The sequence below is a fragment of the Acanthochromis polyacanthus genome, chromosome 1 (assembly GCF_021347895.1).
Source record: "Acanthochromis polyacanthus isolate Apoly-LR-REF ecotype Palm Island chromosome 1, KAUST_Apoly_ChrSc, whole genome shotgun sequence".
NCBI classification, from domain to species: domain Eukaryota; kingdom Metazoa; phylum Chordata; class Actinopteri; family Pomacentridae; genus Acanthochromis; species Acanthochromis polyacanthus.
The window spans coordinates 50,274,210-50,293,424 of NC_067113.1; the positions used below are offsets into that span (position 1 = coordinate 50,274,210).

The 19,215-nt window shown below is 40.1% G+C and overlaps 1 protein-coding gene across 5 annotated transcripts in view; it reads left to right on the forward strand.

The window, feature by feature from the left end:
* The window catches only part of LOC110962728 (protein PHTF2), an 82,563-nt gene that overhangs the window by 22,860 nt on the left and 40,488 nt on the right, over positions 1 to 19,215 (forward strand). For 4 of the 5 annotated variants that reach the window (XM_022210738.2, XM_022210739.2, XM_022210740.2 and 1 more), the window contains exon 3: positions 17,920 to 18,000. In XM_022210738.2, the coding sequence (XP_022066430.1) occupies positions 17,956 to 18,000 (45 nt within the window). In that variant the 5' untranslated portion in view covers positions 17,920 to 17,955. Of the gene's footprint in view, positions 1 to 2,219; positions 2,247 to 17,919; positions 18,001 to 19,215 lie in introns of those variants that run through there. The other variant, XM_051959148.1, reaches the window with a different exon arrangement.

A 19,215-nucleotide genomic window follows, 5' to 3' on the forward strand; every position in this document is an offset into this window, starting at 1 on the left:
CATCACCTGCCCAATACAATCCCTACAGTGAAACATGGTGGTGGGAGCATCATGTTGTGGTGTTTCCTACAGTGAAACATGGTGGTGGGAGCATCATGTTGTGGGGGTGTTTTTCAGCTACAGGGACAGGACGACTGGTTGCAATTGAAGGAAGGATGAATGCGGCCAAGTACAGAGATATCCTGGAGGAAAACCTCTTCCAGAGTGCTCAGGACCTCAGACTGGGCAGAAGGTTCACCTTTCAACAGGACAATGACCCTAAGCACACAGCAAAAATAACAAAGGACTGTTCTTGACTGGCCCAGCCAGCGCCCTGACCTAAACCCAATTGAGCATCTCTGGAGAGACCTCAAAATGTCTGTCCACCAACGTTCACCATCCAACCTGACAGAACTGGAGAGGATCTGCAAGGAAGAATGGCAGAGGATCCCCAAATCCAGGAGTGAAAAACTTGTTGCATCATTCCCAAGAAGACTCATGGCTGTACTAGCTGAAAAGGGTGCTTCTACTCAATACTGAGCACAGGGTCTGAATACTTCTGACCATGTGATATTTCAGTTTTTCTTTTTTAATACATTTGCAAAAATTTCTACATTTCAGTTTTGTTTCTGTCAAGATGGGGTGCTGAGTGTACATTAATGAGAAATAAAATGAACTTGTTTGATTTTGGCAAATGGCTGCAATGACACAGAGAGTGAAATTTCAAGGGGTCTGAATACTTTCCGTACCCACTGTATATTTGGAATTCTGTTCTGCAAACCTTCTGAACTCAACACAGTGTCTGGGTGCTTTTTTTCTCCCGTTATGTTTTTTCCTCACTGTGGGCTCATTTTTCACTGCAGTATTCATTTGTACGCCTCTGGAGAAATTGCAAAAGAATAGCCAGCAGTAGAGAGAACTCAGTCATATCTATTGTTCATGATGAAACAGATAAAATGTCATACATCATATAAAAAACAAGAGGGGCTTGTGCTAACCTGGAATCAACGTGTACATTTTTTCCAAGTTCCTCAGATGTTACCAATGCTGAAAAAACAGTGACTTTACATACTGTATATATTTTATGACTTACATTTTTCATTTCCATCCTTGTTTCCTCTCTCACCTGTAGTTCAGCTGAAAGTCCTTGAATTTTTTTTGCGCTGTGGTCACTGACCGTCAGCTGAGTCACCGATGACTTCACAGTTGCTTTGAGGAACACAGAATTGTTTGTTTTTTACAGAACCTAGTTACTGAACACTCCTTGTTTACTGCAAACTTTGAAATGAGATGTGACGTAGAAGAATTTAGATGAAATATTGTCATTTTAAGCTTCGATTAATTTTCCCTACAGAACATGACAGCACAGAAGAGTAGCTCACGAACCTTCGAAAAGTAAAAATCTGACAACTCTTTCTGTTTATACAAATGGAGTGTCTGATAAATGGTGTTATTTTGTCTTTTTTTTTCCTTCTACCTTTTCTTTTACAGACATGCCTTTTAAATCCGTCGGTGGATTTTGGGACGTTTTCAGTTTGTCTGATTGCTTTATTGGGACATAGACTTTATAATTATTATCATCACGTCTTCTGTCTACATAAGTAGCAGATTTAGTTTATTTGTTTTCTGAGACAGATGCAGGAATAACTTCAGCAGATGTGCCGTGACTTTGCATGACAGATTACCTGCCACATTGGACTGTTATTATCAACAGGGTCACTCTGAGAGATAATTGATGGTGATAGAAGAGAGTGTTTATGGTGATGATTGTGATGATGGTGGTCGGTCTCATGACTTTCTACGACAGCAGTATTGGTAAGCTGTCTGTTGGGATCCTTGGCTGCCTGGTGTTAATCATTACCTTTTCTGAGAATCCTAGAGGCAGCCTGTCTGTGTGCGTCTCTGAAGCTCGGCAAATGACTCATGCTGCTTTTAAAACCGCAGCCTCATTACAAGGACCCATACCAAAGCCCAATTACACGGTGCTCAGGATGCAAACTAAAACCCTCTTTTCACAGAGAAATTTGGAGGAAGTTATTAGTCCGGCCGACCAAAAGCGAGCTTCTCTTTCCTGAATGACTGCCGTCTGCGGTATGCGAGAGCCTCAGATGCACACAGTCATACATGCTGCTGTTGTCAGTTTGAAATGGATCATGCGAGGCCAAGCACAGTCTGACCCGACTCTCTCCTTTGTTTCCAAACGTCCAGCTCCTGCCGTCATTTGACTGTTAGGACGAAGCACAGTCAGCTACTCGGCCGGACCAGAGGTGAGTCCGTGTGTGAATCATTGTGCGTTTACTACTGTGCAGCCCCCCACCCTGAGCTCCACACACACTGTTTTTGTTGTCTGTTGCATGCTTCAACACCCCACGATCGTTGCTGTGAGGCTGCAGCTGCCTCCCCTCACACATAAATCTGCTCAGACGGCAGCGAATGAGTCTGAACGACAAAGACAGAAAAAGATGAGAATGTGAAAGAAAGGCATACTTCCCCTTTGAGGAGTGCACACACGAAGCTTTTTTTTTCTTTTTTTTTTCTTAATAGCATGCGTGTCTTCGTGCATGCTGGACTGTGAAGTTGTCTACAGTCTGGTCTCAGTTCTTCGGTTCATCTGTGGGTTCTGGTTTCCTGTCCAACACAGAGCCACAGACACTTAGTATCTACACGATCACATCATACGCAACTGTTTGACGCTATTACTGTCTGCTTTATGGAGTTTGATAAAAATTCCATCTGTCAGACTTGCATGTAAATGATTCGACTCGTCCCTAACCGTGAACAGAAGCTTATTTGAAAGCACGTCCTACCCTTCAAGTAGTGAAGTTAGGTGTGTTTCAGCTTCATTTTGCATCATAAAAAGATTTATTAAAAATAAATTACCTAAATTGCTAATGTCTTAGAGAACTCTTACATGATGGATCTTAAACCAGACAGATTAAACCTCCTGTATGTTGCAGGTCAAATTGACCCATTTTTAAAGTGTAAAAAAAAAAAAAAAAAAAAAATGTTAAAAGTATTTTTTCCATTTCTTCTGCTTGGCTTAGCAAGTATAACCTACATATAAAAGTAAATCGGTTCGTTTTGCGTGCTTGAAAAATGAGTAAATTTCCCTCATTGAACCATGATCTGTGAGATCTAAAGAACACCGGTGCAATAAGACGGCTGTGGCTCAGGTGGTAGAGCGGGTCGGTGGCTTGATTCCCGCTCTCGCCTAGTCATGTGCTGTTGTGTCCTTGTCCTGTTGTGTCACCCGCCTGGCCTCCAGTGCTGCTCTCACACTGGTGTGAACGTTGGTGGTGGTCGGAGGGGTCGTAGGCGCGGGTTGGCAGCCACGCTTCCGTCAGTCTGCCCCAGGGCAGTTGTGGCTACAAATGTAGCTTACCACCACCAGAGTGAGAATGTGTGAGTGAATGAATAATGGGTCCATTGTAAAGTGCTTTGAGTATGCCTGAATAGAAAATCCATTATTATTATAATAAATATTGATAGAACTGATTGATAATGGAGTTAACAATAAGATATAAACAATGTCTGTTGAGATTTTTTGTTTTCTGACACTTTTGGATAATTAAACATGACCCAAAAACACGTTTGCTGTTCCTGAGAAATGAGCCTAACATTAGGGTTAAGCTAAAATTGAACCTCTAATTGGTCTACCACAACTTTATGGAATCTCTTGTTTGTCTTAATAGGGATTACAACATCTAATTATTGGCCCAAACAGTCAGCACTCACGCTGATCAAATTTTTTACATGTCACTAATTCTTATTGGCTGTATTGCAGTTTGAGCTTGCTCACGGTCATCAAAATGTTTCACAAAGTGTTGCTGGCCAAGGTAGCCTTTGTGGTTCAGTGTCATTCAGCTGCCTCTCCAGTGAGGATCAACTGATACGGGTTTATCAGCATAGATACTGATCATTTGTAATCAAGGAGACGCATCACTGATATCTGAAACCTTTGACATACTTTTGCAGTGAAAATAAAACACCTGGTGTCAAAATCTAAAGCAACAAAAACTCAAAGCTTCATTGATATGCTTTTGTTTATGTGTTTTCCCTATGTGTAACTAAAATAAAGCTTTTCTGCGTTTGTCCTGCAATGTTGGTAGACTATAAACTCTGGCAAGAAGACAATCAGGTCAAGGCCACAAAGTCACAACGGATAAAGAGAGGCAGCTGCTTCTGCAAAATCTATTTAAAAACATCAGATCCAATATTCAGAATATACAGAATAGATCTGATATAGGGTGATAATCTATTTAGTCTGCCCCTACTCTCCAGTGAGTCTCTTACCCTGCAGACAGACTCCAGCTTCACTGTCCTGGATGGAAGCTGATGTCTTTGTTGGGCTTTCTAGGAAATCTGCTTTGAGCTGAAAGGTCACTTCCACCAGAACCAGCAGCAGGTGGAGAACTTGCTCATGTACACTTAGCTTACTGAGGCTGCAGAGCAAAACAAGGATGCCATAAGGTCCGCCTGTGATGAGACAGCAGGCTACTGCCTCCGGCTACAGTGTTTGGAGTTTGAGTCTGTTGGATGAAAGACTCTGCAAAGACTGCATTCTGAATTACATTGAGAGTCACCACAGGGAGATGAACAAGGCAGAATGGGCAAGTGTTAGCAAGTTAGCAGCGACTATATTTTCAAAAGAAGCAACAGACTGAAAAATCACTATTGCCAGTCATAAACCTTCATAAGAAAATCTAAAATAGGATTCAGATATTAGTAAACTGGACCTTTAGCCTTGAGTGGTAGTAACAGATTTTGTATCCAGGCAACCACATGAACAGCTAATCATGTGATCTCATCTGATCAAATCTGCAGAATGGCATGTAATTCAGATCATGCATCATGATTCTGCCTCAGATTTATCTCATCTTCATCTCCCAGCTCCCTCCAGCTTCATATCGAGTTTATTTTTTTCTCTTTCAATCCATTCCTGAATTATACAAAGTAAGCTTGTCTTTCCCCTTTTGTCGCATTTGTTGGATTCTCACCAGTGGACAAAATTAATTTATGGTTCCGTGTTAATTTTCTGGACCAAAATCTCCCAGCTTCACCCAGTAATCTGCTAATAATTTAAGCATGTGTGCAAGTTGTTGTCGAGCAAATGTTTTACCTTTCCAGTGGTGTTTAATGAGTTCATGGGGGCTGATCGCGTACATGTGACCATCACACTAAACAACTAGTGGGAGCACACGATGCTATCCAATCAAGCGATGTGTAGGGCAAGTGTAGCGTTGTTTGGTGTCACTTGAGATTGTCAGGGAATCACCCTACATGATGAAAACACGATCCCAGCCTCCTCGTTTCACACACACACACACACACACACAATTTCCCTGAATCCCCGACACCTTCGACCCCTTTATCACCGCCTGAGCAGCTTCGTATTTCCTGTAAACATGCAGCATACACACACTTACTATAACCCCCCCCCACACACACCACACACACAATTTCCCTGAATCCCCGACACCTTCGACCCCTTTATCACCGCCTGAGCAGCTTCGTATTTCCTGTAAACATGCAGCATACACACACTTACTATAACCCCCCACACACACACACACACACACGTGCCCCCTCCCCCAGCTCAGAGAGGTAACCTGCTCCCATCATTAAAAATGAAGCACTCAGATAGAGAGGGAGCAGCTAGTGTTACACATCACGAGTTACTGGACTCATGAAGGAGGTCTCCCTCTCTGCTCATGCTTTCATTAGACATCCCAAAGACACGTAACACTGTTGTCAGTTTGCGTTTGAAGCAAAACGGCTAGGAAACCATGCTTTATGCACTTAACACTTGCTTATCTATGTTGTCGTTTTTGCCTGGCGGTTTTGAAAAGTTCTCGTAGAGATCAGCTCTTGATTCGGTGTCAGTAGTATTGATCAGTGCCGTCTAACCTTATCTGACCACCACTATCTGCTTTTCCAGCCAAAGTTTTTCCCAGCTCCATTTTCATGTACCAAGGATAAAAAATAAAAAAAAAAAGCAAAAGAATTTTTCTTTTCTGTTTTGTGCGGTTGTTCTTGCAGCTCTCAGCCGTTCTTGTGGAGACTGCAGCAGATGGACACAAACTGCACCTATCTAAGCTGTCCTGGTATACATGTAGATAAAGCATGTCAAATAAACTTTGAAAAGAGTCATGTTGGGCTTCAAATTTAATGAGACAAGAGCTTAAGCAGCATGTAAAACCTCACATGTTGCTGTCGGATGGATGGATGAACAGAGGTGTACAGTTACACATTACAAGGTTTAGGAAGCACACACTGCGTCAGCTGACCTTAATTTGGTTTCCTTAAGCTCCACTGAACTCAAGGCGCTCCTGCAAAAATGGTTTTGTACTTTTAAGGTATCAACGGGAGAATCCAGCTGTTAATAAAGCACTATCAACCTTGGACAGATCATGTAATGATGAAGTTTAGTCAATTTACTCTTAGCTATCAAATAATTGATCATTTAATTTGATACATGATTAGTCTGGGTAATTTTTTAAGAAAAATAAATGAAATCTTCTGATTCCAGACTCCCAAATGTTCATATTTCCCTGTTTCTTTACTCATTTTTGACAATAATTGGGATATATTTGGCTTGTAGACAAAATAGCACATTTGAGGACCGATTTTCTGTGTGATGTAGTGGCACTTTTTGTTTTGTTGGAAGCTTAAAGTTAATACATCAGAAAAATCAAAGAAAAGTTGGAGTGGGTGCTGTTGAACCTGCTCAATCCCAGATCTGACAGTAAGTTTTTTTTTTTTTTTTTAAAAACCCGCAAAATTGCAGTATTTATGAGAGACAGAAACTGTGAAAACAGCATTTTTTGTTACATTTACAACTTTCCAACATTCCAGAAAATGATCTTTCAGTTTCATTGGGAAAATTAACAGGAATTGATGGGACTCGGAAAAACCGCCACAATTTAATCAGTTGTTCTTTGTGTCATTTCTGACGAATAAGTCCTGATAAGTCTACAGCAGTGGATTTGTAGTTGGATCGCTATCATGTGATCATCAGCAGGCAGCTTGTGTAGTGTTCACTTGTTGTCATAGTTACAGTGACCCTTGTGTCATTTCTGACCTTCCTTAAAAATCCAAATCTGTTAGTCAGTTTTTGAGTAATGTTATGAACAGACAGACAGACAGAAGGACAAACGTACACAGACCATCACATCACTCCGCCGTTCCTTGGTAGAGTAATAATGTCGTACTGCACAAAATATGTAACCCTCCTGTTGTCCTCGGGTCATTCTGACCCCAAATATACTAATTTTCCATCGTATGCTTTTATGGAAACAAGGTCTATTTGGCGTTAAGATCCAAAATGAAGGGAAAAATTTGTGGTAATGGGTTGGACTGAAGCCAGATTAAAGGTGTAACACCGATTTATTGACAATTTATACTAAATGCTTTAAATACCAGTCAACCCAGTCAATCATTTTGACCCCAGAGGACACAAGGTGTGTGGCACCTGTGAGGACATTACACACGTGGACAAAATTGTTGGTACCCCTCAGTTAAAGAAGGAAAAACCCACAATTCTCACTGAAATCACTTGAAACTCACAAAAGTAACAATAAATAAAAATTTATTGAAAATTAAATAATCAAAATCAGCCATCACTTTTGAATTGTTGATTAACATAATTATTTAAAAAAACAAACTAATGAAATAGGGCTGGACAAAAATGATGGTACCCATAACTTAATATTTTGTTGCACAACCTTTTGAGGCAATCACTGCAATTAAACGATTTCTGTATTTGTCAATGAGCGTTCTGCAGCTGTCAACAGGTATTTTGGCCCACTCCTCATGAGCAAACAGCTCCAGTTGTCTCAGGTTTGATGGGTGTCTTCTCCAAATGGCATGTTTCAGCTCCTTCCACATATGTTCAATGGGATTCAGATCTGGGCTCATAGAAGGCCACTTTAGAATAGTCCAACGCTTTTCTCTCAGCCATTCTTGGGTGTTTTTGGCTGTGTGTTTTGGATCGTTGTCCTGTTGGAAGACCCATGACCTGCGACTGAGACCAAGCTTTCTGACACTAGGCAGCACATTTCTCTCCAGAATGCCTTGATAGTCTTCAGATTTCATCGTACCTTGCACACTTTCAAGACACCCTGTGCCAGATGCAGCAAAGCAGCCCCAAAACATTACTGAGCCTCCTCCATGTTTCACCGTAGGGACAGTGTTCTTTTCTTCGTATGCTTGGTTTTTGAGTCTATGAACATAGAGTTGATGTGCCTTACCAAAAAGCTCCAGTTTGGTCTCATCTGTCCAAAGGACATTCTCCCAGAAGCTTTGTGGCTTGTCAACATGCATTTTTGCAAATTCCAGTCTGGCTTTTTTATGAGTTTTTTTCAGCAGTGGTGTCCTCCTTGGTCGTCTCCCATGAAGTCCACTTTGGCTCAAACAACGACGAATGGTGCGATCTGACACTGATGTACCTTGGCCTTGGAGTTCACCTTTAATTTCTTTGGAGGTTGCTCTGGGCTCTTTGGATACAATTCCAACGATCCGTCTCTTCAATTTGTCATCAATTTTCCTCTTGCGGCCACGTCCAGGGAGGTTGGCTACTGTCCCGTGGGTCTTGAACTTCTGAATAATATGAGCCACTGTTGTCACAGGAACTTCAAGCTGTTTAGAGATGGTCTTATAGCCTTTACCTTTAAGATGTTTGTCTATAATTTTTTTTCGGATGTCCTGGGACAATTCTCTCCTTCGCTTTCTGTTGTCCATGTTCAGTGTGGTACACACCTTTTCACCAAACAGCAGGGTGACTACTTGTCTCCCTTTAAATAGGCAGACTGACTGATTATGAGTTTGGAAACACCTGTGATGTCAATTAAATGACACACCTGAGTTAATCATGTCACTCTGGTCAAATAGTTTTCAATCTTTTATAGAGGTACCATCATTTTTGTCCAGGCCTGTTTCATTAGTTTGTTTTTTTAAATAATTATGTTAATCAACAATTCAAAAGTAATGGCTGTTTTTGATTATTTAATTTTCAATACATTTTTATTTATTGTTACTTTTGTGAGTTTCAAGTGATTTCAGTGAGAATTGTGGGTTTTTCCTTCTTTAACTGAGGGGTACCAACAATTTTGTCCACATGTGTATGAGGGTTAAGTTCTCTCTAATTCAAGGCATTTGGAAAATGAGCTCACATCCAGAAAAAATGTATTAGAAGCCATAAAACAAAAACAGAAACTGTTTGAAGTTTAGTAGGGTCATTCAGGTGAGGTGTGGTGCGTCCACCTTAAACCAATGTGGGGAAACCCCTCATGGAAACTTTGCACATCTTTATTTAGCCACCAAAGCTCTGTGGTGAAAAGCCACATTAAAAGTACTTCGACTGAAGTTGGATTGCATATTTAGCTCAGTAACTACCTTAATCTTAAGTGGGTTGTGCTTTTCAAATAAAGCAGAGAGAAGAGATAGAAGACTCAGTAAGAGATTCCTTTAGCTTTACAAATGAAGTCTTTTAACAGCCTGGAACTGAGTGCAAAATGCAAACGTTATTGGAAAGCAGCCCCAGTCATTTGCTATGATGAGAGCCTTTAAGAATAGAAATCAAATCAGCATGTGTGTTTGTGTCAATCAGAGTAGCTGTGAGGTGTCAGATTATAAAGTCAGAGGATGACAGGTTGCATAAAATGTAAAATGTTATGAGATCCATTGTAGAAAAAAAAAAAGTCCTCACTTCTACATACACACTCACTCTCTATTAGACACACTGGCAAATACGCACTCATAGTCACCACACCCTCACTCTTAGCACTCATTCAACTGCAGCCGTTTTCTGTGTGTGTTTGACTGGAAAATTCCAGCAAAGGAGATTTTTAGGATGTCGGAGAAATGGGCACACGAACAGGGACAAACTGGAAAACTGGTACAGTGTCATGGAGAAAGCTAAACTGGATTGTGCAGATGTGTGTGTGTGTGTTTCCAGATAACTTGAATGACTTCTGTTGTGGCTTTTGCGTGTAATTTTGGAGAGGAAAAGTTGAGGATTAGTTATGGATTGTGGTTTCATGCAGTCATCTTACATTAAGGTTTGTAATGAGATGTTTGAATAGAGATAAAAGTCCTCTCGGCCCTATAGTTGAGATGATAGTGTATATGTGGATGCTTCATAAATGTCTCTGTCACACTAGGAAACATCACAGGAGAAAAGTTGTTCTTGCATTACCTTTCAACATAATGCCCCTTAATTTCAATGCTTAGATGTCCAAGCTTTACTGTCCCTTTGCAGAAGAAGGTCACATCTGAGTCTCCAGTTCCTCCTCAACAGCGTGGAAGACTGGCAACTATGCAAGCAGGATTTCAGTTTGGGAAACCAGAAGTCAGACATTGCAGGTCGGATGGTTAATGGGGCAACAGTTTTAAAAGCCACATTTGGCTTCTTCTGCGACCTGTGCTGGGTGGGGTTGTCCTGGAGCAGCCAGCTCAAAGCTTTAATCCCCTTTTTCCTGTGACTGCTTCAAACATTTGACTTTTTGTAGGCAAGTGGATTTGAGGCTTTGTTGTATACAGTTACGCTCCAAAATGGAAAGTTACAGTCCTTGGTTCCAGATGAGGTCAAGAACTTTTCAAGCTACTCTCCTAAAGTGGTGGGTCTTTCAATTGATAGCAATTTTTTTTTTTTTCCCAATTTTTGCTTCAGTATGATGAATTGCCTTGAATTGTCAGTTAAGAATTTGCATTAATAGCCAGTATACATTATTCTTTGGTCAAATTTTCGATATCAACAAATATATTGATGATCCTTAAATGCCTACTCCTTTAGACTTGGAGTGCTTGACATTTATTGATTATCTGTGTACTTTTCAGTTTAGAGGGCAGGATTAGAATTTGAGTTACTGGTTAGTTGGATGTGAGGTAGCAAGTGGGTCAAATTTTTACTGGCTTGTTAAGCTAGGAGGCTAACTAGTTGTGGAGGGTTTGAAGATTGGTAGCAATGAATGTCCTCATCCATAAAGCAACCACAGAACGCAATAAAAATGGATTTTCAGTAATGGGACCTTTAATATATGCATCTCCTACTTCACAGTTAAGTCAAGCCAGACCTGACACACTCTTATGTGGAATAGAATGTAAATTACTTTCAGCTGCACAAAAATCACGTGGGGGTTTGAGAACAAAAATATTTCGTTGTTTATTATTATTCAGGAACATTTGAGGTCTTAACCTCTCTGCAGAAAAACAGCTAGCATGCTGTTGTCTTTTCAGTTTTGTTTTTTTCATCACTTAGCCCAGGAAGGCAGCCATGACATGCACTGAGAAAAACACTCCAAGTCAACCCTCTCCAGCCACCGACACTCATTCTTATTCATACAGTATCTGCAAGAGACATGTGGCTAATTGCACTCAACATTTCCTGCTCATGCAAAGACACACATGTATGCAGCACAGTCGTGGCATTAGCACAAGAGCCCTCGTATAAACAGTGGCCTACATAATACACACTGTCTAACTGACTGCTCTGTCTCTCTCTCTTTGTAAATGGGTCAGTTCAGACAGACCACTGGTCAGACGGACTTGGCAGGCTTCGTTCTGCAGACTGTGTGCACGCTGTTGTATCGAAGTTGTTAAATTCTTTGAGAGCTTTGTAATGGGGTGCGTTTGTGAATGAAGCTTTCTTGTTGACACGAGTTTGCTGCCACTAAGCTATGTTAAAATGCAGTGAAGTATAAGTGTGAAACGAGTACTCTGGTTTATAAGCCATCTGATTATAATTAGTTTGAATGCAGGAAGTTGCTTCGAAAACACCGTCTTTAAGCTGCTATTCTTGTTGATTCTCTATGAAGTCGACCTTATGTGACCATGGAATAAAGGGCTGTATGTGTCCGTTGTCTGGCCTCTGTTCCCTAAATACCCTTCAGGAAACCACAGCGTATTTTGGGAACATGGCAAGTGTGTGGTTTCGGAAAATGTGTGTTAGAAAAACAGTCTTTTTTTTTTCCCCTCTATTTTTTAGTATAATAACTGAGGAGTTTACACCTAATCCTGTGTGTGAAGCCCTATTAGGCAATAATATGCATTGCTGTCTGTGTTTTTGTCTGATAATGTGTGTGTGAATCAGCGCTGGCATCACACCGAGGCATGATGATGGGATTCGAGGCTTTGACAGGGGAGGATCAGCCTGTGTTTCTCTTATCGCTGCCTTTGCACGAGGAGGGATTTGCGGTCTTCGAGCTGTCAGGGAGTCTGAAGGAGTGCAAACAGAAACACTGCTGTTTGTGTCCAACCCCACTAATGATGGGGTGTCGCTCCCTTAGGTTTGTCTGTCTGGAAGATGTCTGTTTTTTTTGTCCCCCCCCCCCCCCCGTGGTCATGCCTATGATTGTTATTTCTGGTTGTGCAATTTAATATTTGTCATTTTTCCTCGCTGGAACTCAGGCAGTTGCTGCTCTACCACATTTGGACAACACACACAATTTTTATTGCACACTTCGATCTCGTAAATACTTCCATTATGTAACAACAAATTACAGAAACTGAAGGCATAACAATAGCTTTTGTCTGTTTATAGGCTTATAAAGTTGTCCTTTACAATGGAAAGATCAGTTCATTAGCCTTTAGTTACTGACAGTAGCACAATGTAGAACTAACTACACAAACTGCTTTTACTAGAGAAGATTACAGTGGCATGAACTTGTAAAATACGTATTGAGCCTCATTTTGGAATAAATAGATGAAACTCCTCCAGGTGTGCACACAGCAGAGTGTAAAACTGAAAGTCTTAATCGTTCCCTCCTTTGAGCCATTGGACACTTCACTGAACCATCTAGACAATAAATATTTTGTTGTTATTTAGGCGGACTAATACCAAAAGTGTAGTTGGTGTTAAAGAGGTTTTGAATAATTCAAGCAAACAGAAGAATTGTTTAAGTTGTATATCATGCAGAGATATTAAATATTCACTTTGTCAAGTAATAAAAAGTTAAAACTTTAGATATTGATGTAATTTTTTATATTTTAAGGTAACTGAAAACTAAAACAGTTCATGAATGCAAATAAAACTCATTTTTGTTTAATGTAATGGCAAAAAAAAAAAACCTGACAAATTCAGGAACGTCATTTCTTTGTTGCAGAAATGATTTGCACCTTTCCAAAAATGGCCCTTCAACGCTTCACAGCGTATTTTCTGGTTTGATAAATGGTATCTCTGTGTTTATCATCATATCACCCCCCACTGACACATTGATTACGAATGCTGAAAATAATCATTTCAACCCTAACATGTGTATACATTTATATATCTTAGGCATTGTGCATCTTAAAGTGCCTAAATCAGTCCCATGAAGCTGATATTTAATATCTGTATTTTTCTGTGGGAGTCAAGGATTAGTTTTACTTCTGTGTGTAAATGATGAACAATAGATGTTACTTTCTCACTGCCTTGTAGTGTTTGCTCTTTATATACACCATTTTATTTCATGTTTTCTTTCTTATATGTCCACTTTTATCACCAACTCTTCACTAAAGTTTTTATTTACGGGCCTTTATTGACACATAAAGCAATTTGCTTGTTTTACCACAAAGGCAGATTTTACACACGTTTCCTCTTTTGTCTCATTCTCTTTGGCTTTCACATTGAGGTAAAAATATGCCTTATTTGCATGTTTATGCCATACTAACTAACAATTGTGTGATTTGGACCATCAGTTAAAACCACAGACAGGGGAAGTCTTATTAAAATGACAAGCTACCACTCAGTGTTGGAAGGATGAAAAATGGGCAAGCATAAGATTGAAGCTAACGGACCGATATTGTGTGTTTTTTCAGTCTGTATCATTTTTTTGTGCCACTTTGGCTCTGGTGCAGCAGGCTTCATCATTGGACTACCAGTGATTGGTATCTGCCCTGAGAAACCATATTGATTACCACAAGTGTTCCAAGAAGAACTGGTGAACAACAGCGTGCTGGGTGTTCCTGGCTCACTAATGTGCATGTGGAGTAGTGCGGAGCAATGATGAAGGTGGCTGGTCTGATGAATCGCACCATGAGGATGGCTGGGTGCATGTACAGTGTTTATGTGGGAAAAGATGGCAGCAGGATGCAGTAAGAGAAGAAGGCAAACCAGCAGAGGCACTACGATGCTCAGTGAGAGATGGGGGGAGGAGTGATGATCGTAATTGTAGACAGCAGCAAGAAAGAGACTTTCTTCCTGTTGCTAAAAATGTCTTTTGCCTTCTGGGGTAAAAGTGTACACGCACACACACACTTGCACTTTGCATTGCATATAAAGCCACATCTTTGCAACTTTACGAGCAAGCAGCATACATGCAGCATTTATGTGTGCAGGACCTGGGTTCTTGTTAGGTTTTTGTTCTGGTGGTTTGCACTGCTGTGGTTGACATACAGACTTCACACTTGGCTGGAGTAGAACATTTTCTCTCCTTCCTGCTTTTGAACTTCACATTCTTGACACACTGGTCTTGGACTGGCTCCACCATGACTTTGAACGTAAGGACTTTGACGCACACACTCGCACTAAAACTACTCTGAAGTAGTGGCTTTATCACACATATAAACACTGTGTGTTGTGGTTTGTGTTTGGCAGATTAGCTGTGGAGCTGTCAAACGGTCCAGTGCTATGATCTCTCACATGCATTTCTGTAAGCTAACCGTGTCATGGACTGCAGACGGTCACAGAACTGACTCCTCAGACAATCTTCATAAAGAAAGCACATCTCAACAGCAGCGGCACATCTAAGCATAGAAATAGTGAGCAATGGAAACAATGATAGAAAAGTGCACTTTTAAAAGGAATATGTCAGGGACTGACCGTCCTGGCTGGGAGCACAGACAAGCCTTCACATTCAAAGCAGGATTTCTTCAGCTGGCTACTTAAGACTAGCTGTTCAACCTGGAGTAGAAAGCTTGAGAATAAAAGCAGAACAAGTTAAGAGGATGGAGAGGAAGCAGCAGACTTCTTTAAGACGCTGCAACAAACAAATACCCTCATATGTTTCCAGTAATGTTTCATTGGGTTAATGTGTTCTGGATTTAAGCTAACGAAGCCAAAGAGAAAAACGGAAAGCTCCTGCTACCCTCTGAGTCAGCCTGGCAGCACTGCTGCCCTCCATCCATCCCTCCCACTCACACAGCAGGACAACGCTACACTTATGTAACAGAGAAGCAGAAAAGAGATACAAAGAGACTGAAAGACGGAGGAGGAAGGAAGAGAGGCTGGGACGAGAGAAGAGGGAAGGAGAGTGGCTAACCACGAAGCCACCATGTTTTCCACTTTACAGCTTCCTATTAACCACCTCTTCTTCTCTTCGACTCCCTTCCAACTCTTTTTTTATTTTTATTTTTTTTTATTCCTAATTAACGGTCATGGTTAAATAAGTTACACTCTGTGTAATCACCAAATGTCCTTGCAGTGTCAGAACAAAGTCGGAAATGCCCGTTAATCGAATTTAGATGGAATAACGTTTGTAAATAAACAAGTAATCTTGTGCGGTAGTATCAGGGAGCTTGTCTTAGCGATCACACCTTTTTATTACCCTCAGTGTTGAGCTTTGACTTTGAAGTTCAGGCTTATTGAAGTGGATCCAGCGCGACTGTCTCTACTTTACCCACAACAAACAAGCTCCCATCACGTCCATCACCAAAGCTCCTGTTTCAAACACAGCTTACTGTAACAACACACTGACTGTAACACTGACATACTGGAATGCTCATGGGTGCATGGTAGCTCTGTTTCCTGTACGCTTCCCATCAGTGACCCAGATACTGGTAGTGACTGCAGGTTACTGTGGAGGTGTTTGGCCTTGAATGTAATCATGAAATGTATCAACCTCAACAGGACCACAAACTAAATGCAGTCTAGTTTGGCCAAGGACACCAGTTGAAATTTTAATGATTATCTTTAAAGGTGATATGATCTGTCTTTTTCCTCTTTGCTTTCATTTTCCTGACTAAATAGTTAATTATGCAAAACATAATCAGCAGATTGATTGATTGTGGTTTTAGCCTATTAATAGAAATAAGTCGAGGCTTTTTGTAAAAATTGGATAATCAATAATTGTGAACTTCGGTCTGTCAAATGTTCTTGAACCACACTGCTAATATCACAGAGGTATCCATACTTTTTTGAGCTTTTCTCACTTCTTCCGCTATGGTAGCAACATCAGTATTCTTGTACTTGTTTTATAACTTGTTTGCAAATTTAATTATTGTTGTTAGAAATCATCAAAAAAGAAAAAAGAAAAAAAACTTTAATCTAGAATCTACATGGGCAAAATTTTCCCAAGTGCCACCAGGTGTTTGAGCTATTGTGGAAAATATGGTAACTCTAGTGTGCTATAGATGGTTTGCTGCACTGTGTAAACACAGCCTGCAGGTCAATCAAAAAGTCTCAGAATTTTTGTCATGTGGTTGCTGGTCAAGTCACAAATGGCTTTGTGGTTTCACTGAGGTTCACCAAATTTTTATTGTTATTTTTTACAGAATTTCATGATAGCAAACAGTTTATTTTTTTGTCAAATACCCAAATTCGATATTGAGTAAAACAAGTTTTGATGAAGTATCATGATTTTAAGCTCAGTTTTTGTTACGTTCTCTGACATAATGGCATGACACCTAAGTAGTTATAGGACTAATGTTGGAAAGTTTTATTTTGTTGTTTGTGGCTCAGAAAAAATATTGAAATTTGGGCATTTATTTATTTGTTTATTGTATACAGACAGTCTAAAATTTTGCTTTTCCATTTTTACTTTATTGAATTGTGTGAGGATTGCCACGTGTTTGTCCTTCCGACCGTTATTCCGTCTGTGCGCAACATTACTCAAAAATGGACTAACGTATTTGGATGAAGTTTTCAGGGAAGATCAGAAATGACCCAAGGACGAGCTGATTAGATTTTAGCAGTGATGTCGCTTATAGTCTGGATCCACGGTTTTGAGATGGCGGCACGGCATCTCTGTAACCATGACAACAAGTGAACACTACATCAGCTGTGTGCTGACGATCACATGATTGTGATCCTACTACAAATCAACCATTGTGGACTTATCAGGACTTATCCGTCGAAAATGACACGACTGAGCAGCCTTGACAATAGTTTCACCCCGTTACTGGTCTTTATGCTAAGCTAAGTGGCAACTGACTCATTTCTGCACAGAGTTGGCACATGCACCTGTTACACAAACATAAATTCTCATCACAACACAGTTTAATGCACTTTGGTACTGCTGTTGTTAACTGTGTGTGTGTGTGTGTGTGTAGGTGGGGTTCAGGTGTTACAATGAAGTGTTCGGTAACAGTATGTCTCATCAGTCTGAACTGTGCGTTTGTGAGCCTGTCTTTCCGATCATAAATACAACTAAAAGACTGCAAGTGATTCAGCAGCTTTTCTTAAATCACGTCCATTAAAATATATGCATGAGTGTCTGATTCAGTGGGATCAACCAGCTCAAACCACAATGGTTAGAGCGATACTCCTGCACTGGCTTCGAGAAAAACTGTTTTTGTTTTGTTGTCAGATGGGTGTCAAGGGAGACCGTATGGGGAAATGATTAGCTTACCAATGTGTTTGAATCATGTGTTTTTGACTTTGTTTGTGTGGATTTTTGCTCCAAAACTATCATCGTTGGGATGTCTCTACATTGTGAGGGCATGTTTGCTGACTGTCCTGATTTTGAAGGTTTGAAATGGATGTAAGTTGGAATTAGTGCCGGTGGAGTCTATTCAGCATCAATTATACTACATGACTATTTTCTTATAAAGATATAAAGACACTTAAGTGGCATTTCCCTCCAAGAACAGAAAAAACAATGTGTGTGTGTGTATTCTCCTCCCACTTTCCTTCGTCATCTGTCAAGACACACCTGCCTTCCAGGTATAGACCTCAGTCCTCCCTCGCTCTCCTCATTACTCCGTCACTCACGCTGCTCTCTTCTCTCTCTCGCTGTGTGTTTTCAGTCTAAGATGCCCTAGGCGGGGAGAAGAGAAATGTAAATGGCTTCCAAAGTAAAAGATGCTGTGGTGTGGTACCAGAAAAAGGTAAGACGCTGTGCTTTTCTTCTTTTTTTACATGTCGATGTGCACGTATTTTGTTTCACAATAAAAGACAGATTGTGGTTTTGCTCTTGTTGTGCAAGAAAATGCTGCACAGAAGAAAATTTCAGCTTAAGGGAAGCAATGACAGTGGAGGTTGTTGTGCTGCTACATTTTGACTTTAACTTGCCTGCAGTCTACTGCTTTATAAAGACTACTGAGCTTTGGTTCACATTGAATAGTGCTGTTGGCTGGTAGTTTTATGCCTCAGTTGATTGCTGGCTGCACTTGGTTACTAAAAAAATACTTTTTAGTAATCATTAAACAGACGATCTTGACTGGATGTCTGCATTTAAAGTCCTTTTGAAAACATGATTACATAAAAAAGCTTTCATTGAGTCACCTTTAGTATACTTAGTGCATGATGTAGATTAAATTTCCTTAATTTTTCTATACTAATTTGATTTTGTTGATGCTTTTTTGCTATGTTGCTTTTGCTGTCATTTGTTTGTTTTCACTTGTGCAGCATGTTGTATCTTTGTTAAGAAAGGTGTTATGCAAGTAAAGATAGCATTTTGGGATGTATGATTTTGGACTTTTGGCGATCTCTGAACATATGCACATATTTTCCACCCAATTGCAGAGAGCATTGTGTTCCTCCTGTTGTGTAATATATTATTATGCTCATTCTGATCATGATGGCCCACTGGCAGTTGTAAACATAAAATCTAATACTTTTCAAATGTGCACATTCAGTTCAACTCGCCAGTGAAACAGGCTAATTATATTTTTAGGTAACATTTTAAAACAAACCTGCAAACTTTCTGTCTGAAAAGTTTTATCTGCCTGTCGGTACTTGTTTTAGGCTGATGTTAATATATCGTATTAAACGCTTTCTCAGCAGATACAAATGATGCTTTTTTAAAATTGTATCCTTATTCTTCAGATTTTATTCTTACAACTTGTGTAAAATCTAAAAAAAATAACCCACTATAGTCTTACCAATACTGGATTTTCAGGCCAATATAAATATTTAAAGAAATCTGATGAGCGTTTGTAGTGGGAGAAATGCAACTGCAGTGTTTGGTTGAAGTTTTAAATTAGTCATTTATTGTATATTATAGTTGAAAGTCAGAAAAAATCTTCTGTATTTTTGTACCTTCCAACCAGCATACACAGAAATGAATATATATGTCGCAGGCCAAATTAGAATCCAGGCAG